Genomic DNA, 17,469 nt, shown 5'->3' with positions numbered 1-17,469 from the left:
ATTCTAAAATGCTTCCTTCCTAAAAGCGCTTCACTTCATCCCTCCCTTGACATGAAAACATATCGCCCAAACTATATATTCATATGCTTTTTGTCATACGGCAGTCATTGGGTTTCAGGTTAATACCCGTAAACGACTAAAAAATACATTTTAAATAGTGGTATATGTATAAAGGAAAAAACTTGAGTAGGATGTTAAAGCAGAGGTAAAAACTTAAAAACTTTCTCGCATGAATACTAAAGGTCTGCATAATACAGATACCGATCACCTGATTCTCTGCCTTCGGCCGGGAGTGCAGTGCGCGGATGCGCGGTTGAGGGTAAATCATCCGACGCGTCCGTGTTTTCCCCCAGATTTCTTCAGGTACCAGGTAATTTGTTTTTGGCAAGAAAAAGAGCGGATATAGACTGAAGAAAACCTATTTCACTCCTTTTTGAAAATTTGTCCAGTTTTTGGAGGCAGGGGCGTACCGAGGCTCGTTTTATTCGGGGGACGATCTTCGTAAATTTTACCGAATCACTACCTGATTTATGCCGAATTTTCTGCAGAAATCAAGAATTTTGCTAAATTTCGGCCGATTTTGAAAAATTTCTGGCGAAATTTTCGCCTTCGGCGAAAATTTGACCGCACGCCAAAAAGTTGGGGGGGGGGGGCTCCTCCCCACCCCCCTTGGGACGCCCTTGTTTGGAGGTGATTATAAAATTTTTGAATCGATTTAGAGGGCAATGTTTCTGGTACTCTCCTAAATTGCACCCTTGCTGTGAACAAGGAATTGAAATAGCAAATCAAAAGTTTTATAACATAAGCTTTAACATCCAACTTTCTGAATTTTACCGAAAATTGCACGACATTTTGAAAGAGAGATCTGGAGTATTATCGCTTACTAGCTACTTCTGACCTGTAACTTAATAAAAAATTGTTTAGTAGGTTCCTTTTTTTTTATTTGCCATCTTTCAGTAGTTTAGATTGATAGTTCAGAGCCAATTCCAGGGTGGAAATGTCATGGATAAACTCTACTAGATTACCAACTGATATCTACCTACATATTTGGCTAGTGACCTTAACTATCAGCTCTGAAAGCAACCACGTTGAGTTCTACAGCGGGTACCTGAAGCCCTCCTACCATGAGAGTTCTCATTTAGACAGTAGGTTTCCGATGTTAAAAAAGGAGTATATACTCTGCCTTCTTTACTTCTTCTTCATACCTGTCGTCCTACATCTACTGTCAAGAGTGCCACCACATTTTAAAAATACTTTTTGGATCTTTCCCGTTATACCTATACCATTATTTCTTTTTTTTTCTTTTTTTTGTCGTTTACGGGTACTAAGCTGAAACGAAAGAGTGAATTATGGCAAAATGCACGGGAACTATATAATTTGGGCTAATATTTTTCAGATTAGGGGTGAGGAGCAAAGTGAAGTATTTTTAAGAATGATATAAGTATAATAACTGTATCATTCTTAAAAGCGCTTCACTTTACTCTGTCCCCCCCCTTATGTGCAAAAGGTAAACGGAAAAGATACTACTGGTTTTTGGTATGTTCATGAAATAGTCGAGGAAAAAATGACCCCTCCCTCGATTTCTAAAAGTATATTTTTTCGTGTCTTCACTTTAAAAATCCTTGCTCTCCGCAGGGGCGGATCAAGGGTAAAATCTAGGGGGGGGGAAACCAATGTGACATGGGCACCGACAATAGACAAAATTGATAAATCTATTTTAAAAAGAGTGAAAAACAGAAAAAAAAACAAGGAATGAGGGTGCCAGAAAACATCTTGGAGGCCGTGGTCCCCCTGGATCCGCCAGTGGCTCCCCATCTGTATTTTCGTGAACTCGCGCCCCTGTCTGCTGCTGTTTCTGAATAAGCAAAATGGGAAACTTCAGCAGAACAACTTTATTCCACACAATACAAGGCAGTGTCTCGTGCCGTACCCGTGGGCTACTAGACAATTCTATTGATAGTCAGGCGGGTTCAATAATACCTCGGGAAGCTTTGCAATCTTACAGATATTAAAATCTTATTGTAGATTAAAAGTTCTGTAGCTTCAAGTGCAAGCATTTACAGCAAGTCACGATTTTTCGGTTTGCCTTGAGCGAGGAATCCTAAAATAGTAGTACTATATTAATATTGTGACAATTCAAAGCATATATTTCTCACTTTAACTGCACCTAACAAATATGAGTGATTTAAAGTTTCAAATGTTTTATTCGATTAAAATCTACGAATCCTTTAACCAACGTTGGGATCAAGGTTGTCATAAATCATAACACAAAAAACCCTGATATCAGGACTTAGATACCTGTACTATGCAAAATCAATTTAAAAACTTATGTAATTTGATAACAAATGCAATTCATTTTTTATTTTTTTCTTCACTCATGCGGTGTTTGTGGTCAGTGGCTGTTCAAAAGAGGTACGCTACCTTTCAAGTTATCTTTCTTCTATAATGAAAAACAGCAACAACAACAAAAGAATGAACTAAACGCATGTACGATTCTATGAAAATAAGTTAGAAGTATTTTAAAAGATGTGACTGCCAACCGAGATAGTCTCACTATACTATTATTTGAAAAAAACTACGTTTTCTAAAGAGTTAAAGAGGCTGAGTTACAAGGTCGAACCTTAAAACGTACAGGGATTAGGAGGCACAGTTGGGGGGCTGCCGCCTCCAAACCCCCGCTTTCACAGCCTTTAAATAAAAAAAAGAAAAGTTTTTGAAACTGAAAGTAAGGAGCGACATTAAATCTTAAAACGAACAGAAATTATTCCGTATATGAAAGAGGCTGTGCCCTCCTCAACGCCTCGCTCTTTACGCTAAAGTTTTTATTGTTTAAAAAAAGAGTTGTGAGAAAGTCAAACTTTAGCGTAAAGAGCGAGGCGTTGAGGAGGGCACAGCCTCTTTCACATACGGAATAATTTCTGTTCGTTTTAAGATTTAATGTGGCTCCTTACTTTCAGTTTAAAAAACTTTTTATTTTTTATTTAAAAGCTGTGAAAGCGGGGGTTTGGGGGGCGGCAGCCCCCCAACAGTGCCTCCTAATACCTGTAAGTATTAAGGTTCGACCTTGTAACTCAGCTTCTTTAACTCTTTAGAAAACGTAGTTTTTTTCAAATAATTTCTGCACGTTTTTGTACAGTTTATTACTTATTATTGCTTGACTAACTGTTAGATGATTGTGTATTATTCTTTTCTTTCTCGACAGGGTGTTTTAAGGGTCGACCTTGTAACTCATCCTCTTTAACTCTTTAGAAAACATAATTTTTTTCAAATAATTTAAAAAAGAGAATGAGTTTTTAAAAAAAAATTTAAATTCAGTATATAAAAAATTCGATCTAACGGTGAATCGAACTCGGGTTTTCCATCTGATAGCCAAGAATCTCACCGCTACACTAAAGAGACATTATTCAAATTGTTTTTTAGTAAGGTAATAAACCTTTTTGATGCAAGCAAAACTTGATATTTCGTTTTTGAAAAAAAGAAGTAATCAGACTGAGCGAAAATTTCGAAGATAAGTTCCCAAGCCCCAAGAAAGCTTATCCTCGAAATTTCAGCCCGATCAGACAACGTTAAAGGGGGGTTGTGGTGGGAAAAATTAACATGGGCTAATATAGGAAAACAAGGTTTTTCGTAAATGTAAATTCGGGGGATAATTTTTTCGGTCTGCAAATATCAAAAGGCCCTAACAGGTCAAATTCTGCTTCGAATGAGTCTTCATTCACCCGGATCCGTTGCCAACTGTGGCTTGTAGGCGTGGCTAAGAAAAAAAAGAAATGATGAATTTTAAGTGACTATATTTGATTTTTTGAAAACAGGGAAGGAGTGATTGGAGTGAGCTGAAATTTCGAGAATAAGCTCCCGGGCCATAGGAAAGCTTAGCCTTTAAATTTAAGCCCAATCGGACGCCGTTAAAGGGGGGCTGCGGTGGCAGGGTCGAAACTTCCGGCCCAGTTTACCCCATGAAGATAAAGTCGGAGGAGGATGAAATTTTGCAAGTTTCTTAGTTTGAGCTTGGGCTACAAAATGCGATTACCGCCGTCTCTCTGCGACCTCTAGGACCTGAAATCGCTTAACATTGTGGTGGGTCGCCTCTTTATAGAGGCACAAGTGTGCCTCCTTGATAGGCAAAAAGTTAAGCAACTTTCACACTACTTACATAGTTTTCTGTGCTAAGTAGTTCAATTACTTTACGTTAAGTGTAGTTTTTCGCACTTAACCAAGTTCTTTAATGCTAGACTAACGTAAAAATCTATAAAACCATCATTATCATAGTCTAAAATCATCACAATTATCATAAGCAAACTATTCAAAAACTGAAAAACGTGCAATGGAGATAGATTCAAGCTCTGGTCAAGCATGAAAGGCTTTCTATGAAAAGTTTATTAACGTATTTTCAAAATGTATTAATTGCTTGTCCCATTTTTTTTCGACTACTTTATCTTTTCTGTAGCATAACAGTTATGTAACGTGAAAATCTATGTAGAACTTAGTTCTACTTGACACGGCCTTTATCACTGACAAAAATTTACAGAATTTAAGAGAAAAATGGGTATAGTTTAAATAAAACTGTAGAACAAAACGAACAAAAAAAAATGACAAACTTTAAGTAACAAAAATCCATATAATAATAACAAAAAGATTTGTTTAAAGTTTGTTGTTATTTTTTTCTGCTGGTTTATTTAAATTAAATTATATCTGTTTTTTTCTCTCTCGAATTCTGTAAATGGAAAAGCAGCGCGGCCTAAGAGATAATTTACAAATTTGACCCCTTAAAATTACAGAACGTAACGTAAAGTATCAAGTTATGTTCGTGTAAAAGTTTCAACAGCGAGGCGTGAAACCAACATTACATTTGTGTTTTTGATTTACTATGTTACATGGAAATACTGGTGAATACTTGTTGTTAGAACCTTTTTACACCATAAAGATTTTTCAGAACAGGAATAGTCATAGCTTGGTCGGAATTTCAGGCAACTGTTGATACAGTGCAGAGCAATTACGTGCTTACTGCTATGTGCTGTATCTTGATAGCTGCTCCTTATTGTTTAAACTTTTTTTTTTTTTTTTTTTGTTATTATTCTGGTGTTTTGTCTTAACATATATCATCATGGCCAACATTCAACTCGCATCACGTGCATGCTCCATAACAACAAAGAAGCATTTGAGTAGCCTTACCTCGTTAGCAGGTGTAAACGGGGATTTTACAATAGAGGGAAAATTTTGGTCCCCGTCAGACAATATTCACATATACAATGATTTCGAATCTTTCATTTCTAAACTGTAATTTCAAATAAGTGTCGATCTTTTTTGATGTGTTCAATTTTTTATTGAATTGTAATTTGATTGAAAATAATTGTAACTTAGTTTTAATTGCTGGAAAAAAAACATGGTTGCCAAAAACTGAATTGTTTGAAAATGTAAATTTGCTGAAACAGGCCGGTCCATGCAAACTTCAAGCGTATCCTACGTAAGTATCCGAGAACCACTTGAAACTCAGCATTCAGTGTAGTGGGATCTTCCGAATGTCAGTGGAATATCAGATGGTGCTAGCAATGGTCACTTATAATGATGTTGCTTCCAGCCAGAAAGAGCAAACTCTCGCAGGTCAAACCAGATAAGAAATTAGCTAAAGATGTCTTCTAATTCTTCAGGGCCGTGTGATTGTGATGAGTCTCGAAACTGATTTTCAGCAGCAATACCCATACCTTAGCGTCTGATGTATCTTTTCTTTGGGGTTCCCTAATAGAGGGAGTTTCTTTAGGGTGTCTGAAATAATTCCAGAACCAAGAGCGATTAAGGGTCGTTGAAAGCCACATAATTTTTGAGGCTTGTCTACTTTAATGAAAAAACTATTCGTGCAATAGGAAAAAAACGAGAAAGGAGACAAATCAACAAAGAGAAACTAAACAAGGTTAGAAGACGACAATTAAAACTCATAAAGATAACACAATATCTCTTCGTTCATGTTTTACCAGAGAACGTCACTCGGTACTTGTGTAATATAGCGGCCATACTGTTATTCTTGACCTGTTGTAAAACCGGTTTCTGTGTGTGCACTCGGAGACAATTTACTTAGCCTTAGTGAGATAAACTACTACCAGGTATATTTTATTTGAATGTTTAATATATAGTGTAGGTTAGGTATTTAATGCAATGCGTTCTGGGCGGCATGCGTTCTATAATTTTCTGTTTCTAACTAAAGTATTATATTTCCGTCATATTTTGATATATTTCATTATGATTAACCTAATTTCGCTTCTTGAATGTGATCGCTATAATACATAAGTACCCGTCACTCAATATAGTCCCAAACTTATCGGGATTACGTACGTCTCGGCTACTTATTGTAGGAATACCACTTCTTCCGATTTTTCACAAGACCTTGAAATTCCATTCCTGAGCTTAATATCATATTTTGAGGAGTTTAAACATGCCCCATTACATTTTTCTTTTATTATTAAATTTATAAGTTCTTTTATATTAATATTACTAATTGTTTTGGTTCCAATGGAGCCGGTTTAGCAACAAGAATAAATTCTTATAAATCGTTGAAATTCTTCCTGTTTCCTTTTTCTCTTTCTCCCTCCCCGACTCCCCCCCCCCCCTAACTCTCTCTTGTATGGATTTATTTGTTTTTTCACGAGTTAATGTTTAAATAGTACGTGCATCTTCCTCCTCCTTTACAGGCCGTGGAGATTTTGTGGCGATAAATGTCACGTATTTTTTGGTTTTTATTTTTGGAATTCTTCCCTCTATTTTGCAGGCCATGGAGTCTTTAGGGGGAGTAGTATAATGTATTATTGCGTATTGTATTATAAATAAATCTTATCATATCTATCTTATCCCCCTCAAAATATTTATACATTTTGTTATTACTTAAAATCTATGTTTTTTTTTCTCTCAAGTCTTGGTATTCTTTGCAAGTGAATCATTCGTTATTTTTAAATGCTCAACAGTGGTTCCCAACCGATTTCGGGTCATGCCCCACCAAGGCATTTCTAAAATCCACCCCCCCCTATTTTTTTTGTACATTTTTTTTCTCGGGCGGACTACCGTGTTTTAGGATTGGCATTTGATTGACAGGTACCCTGGACTTGTCCCCTCCCCTTGGGGTTAAGCCTTTACGTATTTTTTCTTATAAATCGTTGAAATTCTTACTGTTTTCTTTTTCTCTCTCCATCCCTGATTCCCCCCTCTCTATCTGACTGATTGATGTTTTTACGATATAGTGTTTAAATAGTATGTACAACTTTCCCTCCTTTACAGGCCATGGAGTCTTTGTGGCGATCAACGTCACGTATTTTTTTTTTTTATCATTGGTGGCATTCTTCCTTCTACTGACCATGGAACAATTGGGGGGATTAGTATAGCGTATTATTGTGTATTGCATTATGAATAAAGCTTATTATAGTATCTGTCGTATCCCCCTAAAAATGTTTATACATATTGTTGTTACTTAATATATATGTTTTTTCTCAACCCTTTGAATTTTTTGCAAGTGAATCTTCATTATTTTTAAATGCTCAGCAGTGGTTCCCAACCGATTTTGGGCCATGTCCCACCTAGGCATTTCTAAAATCCGGATGCCCCCTTATCTTTTTTGGATATTGGTATTCTTCTTTGACTTTTATTCTGTCATTCTAGCTGTTTATTTCCAGCTTTTTCAACCATCTACCTTTTATCAACAGCTTTGTTAACCATCAACCTTTTTTAACTGCTTTTTCAACCATTTCTAGTGTAAATTTGAAGTTATATGGGGGCAGCTACCCCCCTCTGCCCCCCTTCCGTACGCCCTGGGTATTTTATTAGTAAAGTAATTTGTGAACTTTTAAGTAGTTTTCAGAATTTTATAGCATTTCCTTCTGGAGAGACCAATAACTAGATAAGAAAATTTTTTGAACCCCGTTTTCTTTCTGTTTACTATCAATCCACGTAAGTAAATCTTCCAACCAACAGGACAACATAAAATAATTAATGATAAGTTTTATTTCTACAACTTAGCTTAAAAACCATATTTCATATTACCTTGCGGTTGCACGGGGGAAGAGTCTCAGCTTCGCTTCCAAAGGTAGGCTGGTTCAATCCCACACACAGCAAGGAAAGGCATCACAGAGTTGAGACGGAATATTTTTTTAGTTTAACATAATTAACATTGCAAATACTAATTTTTCCCTTTGTTTAAAAGTATTGTCGTTAATCTATTCCACAACACATAATAGCAATTCTGGGGGGTTAACCTTTCACGTATTTTTCTTCTTTAATTTTTTTCTTATTATTATTCCTATTTCATATGAAATAAGTACCTACATCATAACGGTCGGCAATACATCAACTTGTTCTATTGTAAGTACTTGACTTTTTTTCGATATAATTTATTTGTATTATATCATTTTTATTTCTAATCAAGCGGTGGATTTTGAAAAACCACATACCTTAGTGCCTACCATATTATCTTTTGTTTCTTTTCTCAAACTGTGAGGCAGTAATCTTTTAGCTACAAATATTGCATACGATAACTTGAATAACTTTTTTATGTTTAATAATATTTCCGAATTTAATAATTCTATTCAAGCTATAATTATACTTGTTTAGTTTATTTAATTTTAATATTTAATACAATAATGTAAATTAAAGTTAATTAATTAAATTTAATAAAACAAATATTTAACTGAATAATCTGACAATATTTCCGATGGTTACTATTGTTTACTGTCAAAAAGTGACTAAACTAAAAAAAAAGAAATGTATATTTAATTGAAAACGGGCATATTCAGTGAAAGCCACTCTTTTTTTTAAAATTAATTAGAAAATAATATACAATCTTTTTCACAAAATTTTATAGGGTTTATGAAATTCATTGAAGTTTTTATGAATAATAGTAAAGTAAGCTGGGATCCTTAATATTACATCATTCATCATTTAAAATTTTGAGAAGAAAACATTGGTTGATAAACGAATATGTCTAAAATCATAGACCTGATGGAGAAAAACTGATTTCAGATCGCTGATATAATTAAAATCAGTTCGAAAATCCTGGGCCCTTTTTTATGGTCTGTTGTTGTCTTTGTAAACTATTAAAATATATTAAAAGTTTCGACCAGTTTCGTTTAGAAGAATTCTATTTCAACGAAATTAATTATCAAATTTATAGAAAAATACAAAATTTAGAAAACAAAATTGTTTCTAATAAAAGTAAAGAGTAATATTAAAAACTTGAAAATCACATTAAAACACGAAAAAGAGACAGAATTATGTTCCGAGTCAAGGGGTTGTCCTCACTTAGTCCACCACTCTTCACGCTAAAGCAGTAGTTCCTAACCGAGCATGGGCCATACCCTACTAAAACATTTCTAAAATCCTGATGCCCTCCTTGAGATATTTAAATTTTGTAATTCCACATTTGTGTGGATTCACCAGAAGGAAGCTTAAAAGGCCATTAACGTGGTATCTTATTTGGGGGACCGTCCTGTAGGCATATTTTATACTGATGAAAAATATATAAACACCTTTTATCGTATAACTTCAATGCAATACTATCATGTATCTTTTTTTGCTCTCTAAAGAATAGTCAGCAGAAGGGTACACGTCCTGCATATGGCCCACCCAAATATTGCTATGCCCCACCTGTGGGGCCTCCGCCCCACGATGGGAATCACGGGGCTGGGATAAGTCGAAGTTTTTCCGGTAGATTACTTTGAAGCCTAAGCAAAAAATTAATATTTTTTCGCGGGGTGGGAGGGGGGGGGTATTTGGACTACTTTGAGAAAATTAAACTTGTTTCAAATCTGTCATTTTGAGTAAGATACGGTCGTGTGCTTTTGAAATTAATAAAAAAAAATTATTGGTGTAGATTGGATAATTGTAAGACAAAAACGATTTTTGGCATAAATATCCGCTTAGTAATCACGTATTGTGAAGATAAAGCCCCAAGGTGAAGCCTTAAACTGATCATGTTACAAAAACTACAAAATTTATTGGATGTTGCCACGAGAAACTTATATTAGAAGTTATTTGCACGATAAGCACCCAAATATAGCATAAACCAGAAATGAAATGTAATTACATTGACAGTTTTTTTTATGTACGAATCCTATTTTGTCAAATTATTATTTACACTAATGCCTTAACACGGCAATACATACAAGAAGAAAGAGTGTCTGCTAAATTGTCTACCATACGCGGTTTAGCACTGCAAAGCAGCGTTACCAGATGTCTGGTTCAAAGTTGCGCCACCATGAAAGTGAAAATGCGCCGAATAAACTAAAAAAAAATGTTCTGATTTGAAAAATTCAGTGTGCAACCGCCTCAAAGAATCGCTGAAATGGCGTAAATGCCATTCTGCTGCAAAGTGTTGGTAATAAAATAATATCATTCAGTCCAGCTCAGAGTTGAGTTACTCAACAAAATAAACAAAATCACCAATGCATTCACGGCAAGGCTTTGCGACCAGAAGTGCAGTGAGAGAGAAAAGAAAAACACAATAAAATGAAAAACATACACTGAAAAAAAGAATGGCGAACTGTCGTCACTCATTACCCGCCGCGAACCAAGCCAGTTGAGGTAAGCGTTATCAAAATATTTTTAAACATGGACCAGAAACATCCACCCCAGGGGGGGGGCAAACAAAATAATGGTAATAATAAAAAGATCGATAAAAGAGGAAAAGAAGAAGAATCACTAAAAAGTAAAACTCGCTACAATTTTTTGGAGGTACACAACGAATGACACTCTTTAGCTGATTCGGGCAAATTATTTCAGGTATCACAGACAGAAAAGCGATTCAAGCCCCTCTGACTAAAGGCATTAACGAGACAGAAACGTTGCCTATGCTACGAAGATTATGTGAAGATTGATCAGAGGCAAGAGATGGACTTGCTCTGGGGGTCACGGAAACATCGTCATGTAGTTGAATGAAAGTTAAAGACCCACGTGAGATTATGAGGTGACAAAATCAATACATCTTAGATAAATCGATATTTATCATATATCTTAGAGAGTGGCTCCTCTCGCACAAGAAAATTTTTGCCCCACCCTAAAAACGTGACAAAAATGTATATAAGCAAACTTTTGATGCGTTTTTTTAAGTTTTCCGTCCGTCGGAAGTCTTTCGGTGGGGGAATTTTCCCTAAGGGAAGATTTAAAGCGGGAGGGAATTTTCCGGAAGAAAAGGAAGGAAGAAAAGGTTGAAATCCATATTAGGACTGTAACAGATGTAAGGTTGAATTAAACAATTGAACAGAATTTTCAGAATCGATCCTGGGAAAACATCTTTAAATTTTCTAAGAATTCTAAGACACCTCAAAATTTTCATCTTAATTGGAAAATATAGTGCACGAAGGAAAGATTTTCACGAAGAAGCATATCAAAAGTCCGAATGCATTGAGAATTAGCGAATCTTAAAATAATTGGAAACCTACACCAAAATTCTAATAGAATATTATCGACTATATACGGAGAGGTAGCTCCGGTAATGAAATCCGGGAAACGTCTTGGATTGCACTAACTCATAGTTTAAGTGGTAGCTACACCATAGTAGAGAGTAAACCACGTCCTATAGTATCATAAAGTGGTAAGATGAATTTCAAGGAAACTATCTAGTGCTTAATATCTCTCAATCGATATCTGTTTAGAAAACATGTCTATTGCCTAAATATAACTCGATAATAATGTAAAGTCAGAAAAATAGATGTCATAAGTATTTAAAAAAGAAGCCCAAAACCCCTCGAGAATGGCACCAAATCAAAGAGTTAACCACTGGAATCACCATAGTTAAAAAACTCATAGCCAGATATTTGTCAATACCCTCAAAATTCAAAGAAAGACATCTTAGCATGGTAATCTGAAGTATCTCCTTCTTTCTTTCGTATTTATTACCACCGGAGCGGGGAGAGGGGATCTCGTAGCGGTGTCCATCCCCAAAAGAAAGCCAAGAAGTAACAATTTTTCAAACGGTCCTCATGTTTTCGTTTTTATTTTCAACCCATCCCCATCCTTAAAAAATCCAGAGTAGGTTCCTGGGAAAAGTTTTCTGAAGGGTATAATCAACCACTACTAGTAAAGAACAAATCACATCCCATAGCAATCAAAAATTTTTTCAAAATAAAAATAAAACCAATTTTAAAAAATAATTTTTTTTTAATTTTCAAAAATTTAAAAAACGCGCTTCAACGAAAAGTGCAAATAAGGAAATCGCAATATGACACGCCTCTTTTAAGGCCGTAAATACTATCAAATGTTAAGAGAGTAGCATAGCCCGCAGATGGTTTTAGGGGCTCAATTCATATCCTCTGAAAAAAATAATGAAAACATAATTCGTCATTGTACAGCAGCCTATCCTGCATTCTGGCCAAATAAAATTCTGGTCAAACCTATGAGTTGAACATCACATGTCGTTCTATGGCCGGCATGTCGGTATGTTTGTTCACTAAAATGATAACTGAATAATTTTCTACGTTTTTCTTTTCTTTTTCTGCTTATAAAATGTCTCAAAATTACAATTAGAATAGTTTTGCATATGTATAGTATACATACCGATTTATCACTGCAAAATAGAGCCAGGATTACCGATTCAATCGTAGTCAACGAACATCTACTGAGGTGTCACGCGATTGCATTCTAATTAAAGTAATAAAAGCATGTACCTTTAATTTCTCGAAGAATCAGATATTTTCAAACTAGACTTCAAGACTTGGCATCCCATCACGCCCATTTTTTTTTTTTTTTTTTTTTTTTTAGTTTTTTTTTTTGAAGAGAAGTAGATCAAAATAGAAGTTTACAGAAAGGTTGTCTAGAAGCTGACAGAACTGTACTATCTCAAGCAATTTTGACAAAAAAATTAAATTAACACTAGTTTTTTTTATCTTCCAGTGTCAAGAGAGGACCTTGCTGGGCACCGTTCCTTTTTTCTTGGATTAGTTATTGTTATCGGGTGTACTGGTAATTAAAACCACAAATTGCAACAATTTATTCATGGACCATGAGAAAACGCTTTTTCATTTATTCTGCATAGATCTAAATCAAGTGAAACATTTCTTTACAAATAACGCCGCTCCTTTAAGCTACGGGAAAGGCCGTTAGCTATTTACTTTTGGTATTCAGCAAATCTTTTGTGCTTGCTTGCTAGACCGTTTATTCACTGCTTTTTCGAACAGCAATTTCGCCTTTAAAGGATGTGAACGACTGACAGTTTGTGAAATTAGATTGGAGCTTCACCAAAGGATAACTGAAGAATAATACACAAAAATCATCAAAATAAATTGTACTTTCCAAAATGCAATGCTTAAACTTAACAAAAAACAACAATATTGGACAGCTGATCGTTATTTATGTAAAGTATTTTTGATTTCTTAAGAAATCGTGAAGACAGAATGACAAGAATAGCCTCAAACTGGTTCAATGTATTGACTGCAGCCATGTCAGCACACAATAATTTTTTGGGTGGGGGGGGGGAAGAATAAAAAAAAAAGCAAGAACAGATGTTTGTTTTTGGTTGTTTTTTTTTTCCTTTACGATGATGAATATTGTTAAAGACAAAACGTACCGATTATTTTGCATTGCCTTAATTCTACATTACCTAGCCTATAGGCTGTTTGTATTTTCGATTATAAATTATAAGCTTTATTTTTATGTCTTCAATATACAATACTTGTTCTTCTAATACAAATTGACAAATAATTTAAGCTTGTAATAAAAAAGGTAACATTTTGTTTCTTCGGTTTAATTAAACCGAGGACAGCCGATGAATATCGCTCCAACATATTTCACCCCCCCCCCCTCATTTTTATCTTAATTGGAGCCTTGGATTCGTCAGTAGTTTCTCTATCCCCTTCAATTATCTGTTTGTTTTCAAGCGTTAAGTTCCAAATTACCACAGTCTAAAATCAACAGATACATGACGCAGTCTTAGAATGAATTGATTTCTATAAAATTGACCAAAATATTTGCTAAACACGCTAAAAAGTAATTACTATTATCAAACCTAGTATCATCCACAGAAAATATTATCAACAAAATACCTTCTCCCTATGGTGTTCCTTCGTGATTCGTGATTTAGGGATAATTTTCCCGGCATATACATGTCCTGTGCTGAGATCCGTTAATTCATGCACGCGAGCAAAACCACCCTGGAAAAACAAAATAAAATTCAGTACTAAAATCAAACCAAGGGAAGTATAACAGGTCTTTAAATCTACACATTGAAGAAGAAAAGGAAACAAAGATTAGATTATTTTAGAAAACTAATCTGTCCTTTTTTAGCTTGTTTGCTGGTCACTTTTCCTAAGGTATTTTCATTGATGTGTTTTTTAGTGCTTTCATCGAACAAAATTTAAAAAAAAAAAAAAATTGCTTACCCCTAGACTTTTTAAAAATATTTCTGCCCACCCTCCTATTTCCCATGATTGACCTCACTGTCTTCCAGCAGATGCGATCCTAAAAGGTCATTTACTTTAACAGAAAGTAGAGCCACAGTTACGAAGACTTACGATAAATCATCGAATTTGGCGCCGCCAAAAAATTAACTGCAAAAAGGGCAACTTATTTTTACAATATCAGTCTTACCCCCTCCCCTCCCCCGCCATCACTACCACAATATAAGTAAAGAAAAAAACAGTCTAGTTTTTTAAAAATCAGTTCGGTGCCCCTTTAGAGAATACGCCCAGAAACCAATTTGCGTTTCATTCTAGAGTTTAAGAATAAGGATTAAAATTAGTATTTAAGTGAAAAATTGTAGTCACATGAAATTTATCTTTTTCTTTTTGAAGATCGATCATAGGCTACACTCGGATCGAGTTTACGAGATATCAGGGGTAATGTTCAGACGTACCTTGTAGCCTACACCTCACTGTTGGGATGTTCTTATAAATTTAAGAGTTGTCGAATGAAGACCAATTCGTTTTCACTTTGTCATTTAGTTATAATTTCAATCTGTTCTAAAAGAAATGGCCTTTTTCAATCGGCGGAAATTTAGCCAACTTCAGATGAGCTTCTCTTCTTTGTTTCAGATTCCCATAAAAAAAAATGTAATTGTGGTCTCTGGCTACATTCCGAGGTACAGACTACTGATGACGAGAAGAAAAACAAGAAACTACCGAAGCAGCAATGTTGCACTGCAACACTTTAATTGAGCACTTTAATTCTTTCTCTTCTAATTTACTAATTAAAATGGAAGATTCTAAAGCAATCACATAATGTGCAAACCCAAGTCATGATACCAAATAGAGCTGTTGTGCTAGCCAGTTTTTCAACTCGCAAAAAAAAATGCAATTTTTTTACAACCCACTAATGAATAGTCTAGTTTCCTCTTTCGGTTTTTTTATCTTTAGATCTGTTCAGAGAGTAGTAAAAACAAAACATAAGGTTTATCAGATTGATCGGCTCTTAAGCTCAATGACTATCAAATTTCATGTAGCAATCGTTGTTAAATCACTTTAAGCGCTTATAAAATATTTAACCACAACCAATGCTGTATCCATGGGGGTAGGGAGTTTGACCCCCCCCCCCCCAAATGTTTGTCCTAATCGTAAAAACGTTACAAAAAATAAAAATAAACAAAATTTTAATGCGTTTTCTTAAAGTTGTTTTGTACCCCCCCTCCCGAAAAAAAATCCTGGATACGTTCTTGGTCACGTTATTTCGTGTATTCCGTCAACGTCGAAGGTCACGTTGCATCAAACGTCATTCGATGTAAAAATATATTTAAATATATATAAAATTAAATTAAAAATTGCTAAACGTTTCAAGATTTTCAAAAGAGTAAAAGGGTGAAAAAAATCTTCTCAAACGTAGAAAGACTAATTGAAACTATGGATTCTAATACAAAAAAAAATCAAAAGTATAATCATTTTCTTTTTCCATGAAAATGACAATGTCAATCGTAAATGAACATAAAATAATCTAAAAATCTTTTTCCACAAAATAAGTTTTTCAAAGAAGAGTGAAGAGCTTTATTAAACCAAAAGTGATCAAAATAAAAGTCAAATAATTGTCAAAGGGTAGAACTACCATAAATTACTATCATTGAAACACCCAAAACAAACAGAAATGAAAGTAGGATGTAAAAATATTACATCAAACGATGTAAAAATATATCTTTTCTCTTTCAGGGAAAGATTTGGAAAAACATTACTTAGCAGTCACAAAAACCCATGGTACAAAAAATGGTGGCACTGTCTGTGGTATAGTGGCTTCGAAAGTCTAAAACACGTCTCCCAAGGTTGACATGGATAGTAAAGAATATACAAGCTATAGGTTATGTTTCAAATGATTGTTGTTTTTTTTGCAATATTTTCTTGTATGAAATTCAATTCTGGAGCAACCGGAAAGCCTAGACTAGGCAGGGAGCCATTAATCGAATAAGTTTGGGAGCCTAGTAGGGTATACGTTAGCCTTTGATGTCGGTATCTTTCAATGTCGAACTTAACAAAAAGGATCAGTAACTAAGAAATACAGGTACACTTTTAATAGAAAGCACCCAACGTAGACCCTAATGATTAACATGGGTAGTCTAGGATTATGGGTTATTCACGGATTGCGGAGCCCGAGTTTATCAAGAAGAAATTTCGGCTTTATTCATGCATTGTAATTATGTTGCTTAGCAGGTTAGTAACATGCTTCCAGAAAATACCGTCTAGCACCCTTCTTATTAATTTATCAAATCAGGTTGACGGAGTTTGGAATAGATGCATTAAATTTCGACAAAAATAAAAGGTGCTTTAAAATTAGCAATAATTTAAGGATCATTAATTGTTTGATATACAACAACCATGAAAATTAGTAATAAGAACGATACTTAATTGATGACAACTCCTAAATTTTAGGGATGCTACGAACTAAAATCGCACCCTTTAGTTTTTTTCAAGCAAACCACCCCCTACCCGCTTTTATTTCTTAATGGTTCTTTTTCAACCCTATTAACCAATTTATATTATTTTGGCCAAAGCATACTCAGAATATTCCATAAAACAAGAAACACATTGTTTTGTTAATGACCGTTTTTATGAGAGCCATCTACCGTACACATTTAAGCTATTTTTTCTTTTGACTTTGTAATTTTAACTGTCACTTTAAGGATGGTGACCTGTCGTATAATCAGAGCCGGAGTTAGGTTTTTACAGGAAGGGATAGAATGCCCCAAAATTAAATCAGCTTAGTTTTTTGGTCAAATTTAAGAATTGCTTAATATGGTAATAATATTAAATTTGTTATTCTGTGAAAAGGAAGAAGGGGGGACACAGAGCATTTTCAATTAGGAATAATGTAGATTGGTTCCCAGACATTTCTATTATTGAAAACGTAATAGAGAAAACTGAGATACGCCTTTTGGAATTGGACCAGTATTACGCTCTCTGGTCGATTATTCTCCCAAACTATTAGGATGTATTTCCTGACGTTAATCTCAAATCAAAGTTGGCATGGAGTTCTACTTGATATCAATAATAAAACAGCTAACAATAGAGGACACTGTTTGGGATT

General features: G+C 34.8%; 1 protein-coding gene across 1 annotated transcript in view; it reads right to left on the bottom strand.

Annotated features, from left to right (window-relative positions):
* Positions 1 to 17,469, bottom strand: part of LOC148942669 (serine/threonine-protein kinase PLK1-like) — a 140,410-nt gene that overhangs the window by 88,772 nt on the left and 34,169 nt on the right. The window contains exon 2 of the mRNA XM_089102641.1: positions 14,013 to 14,120. Coding sequence (XP_088958767.1) covers positions 14,013 to 14,120 — 108 coding nt within the window. The remainder of the gene's footprint in view (positions 1 to 14,012; positions 14,121 to 17,469) is intronic.

The sequence above is a fragment of the Artemia sp. Qi Xiang Cuo genome, chromosome 16, assembly GCF_049724085.1.
Source record: "Artemia sp. Qi Xiang Cuo chromosome 16, ASM4972408v1, whole genome shotgun sequence".
NCBI classification, from domain to species: Eukaryota; Metazoa; Arthropoda; class Branchiopoda; order Anostraca; family Artemiidae; genus Artemia; species Artemia sp. Qi Xiang Cuo.
This window is presented reverse-complemented; position numbering and strand designations above follow the sequence as displayed.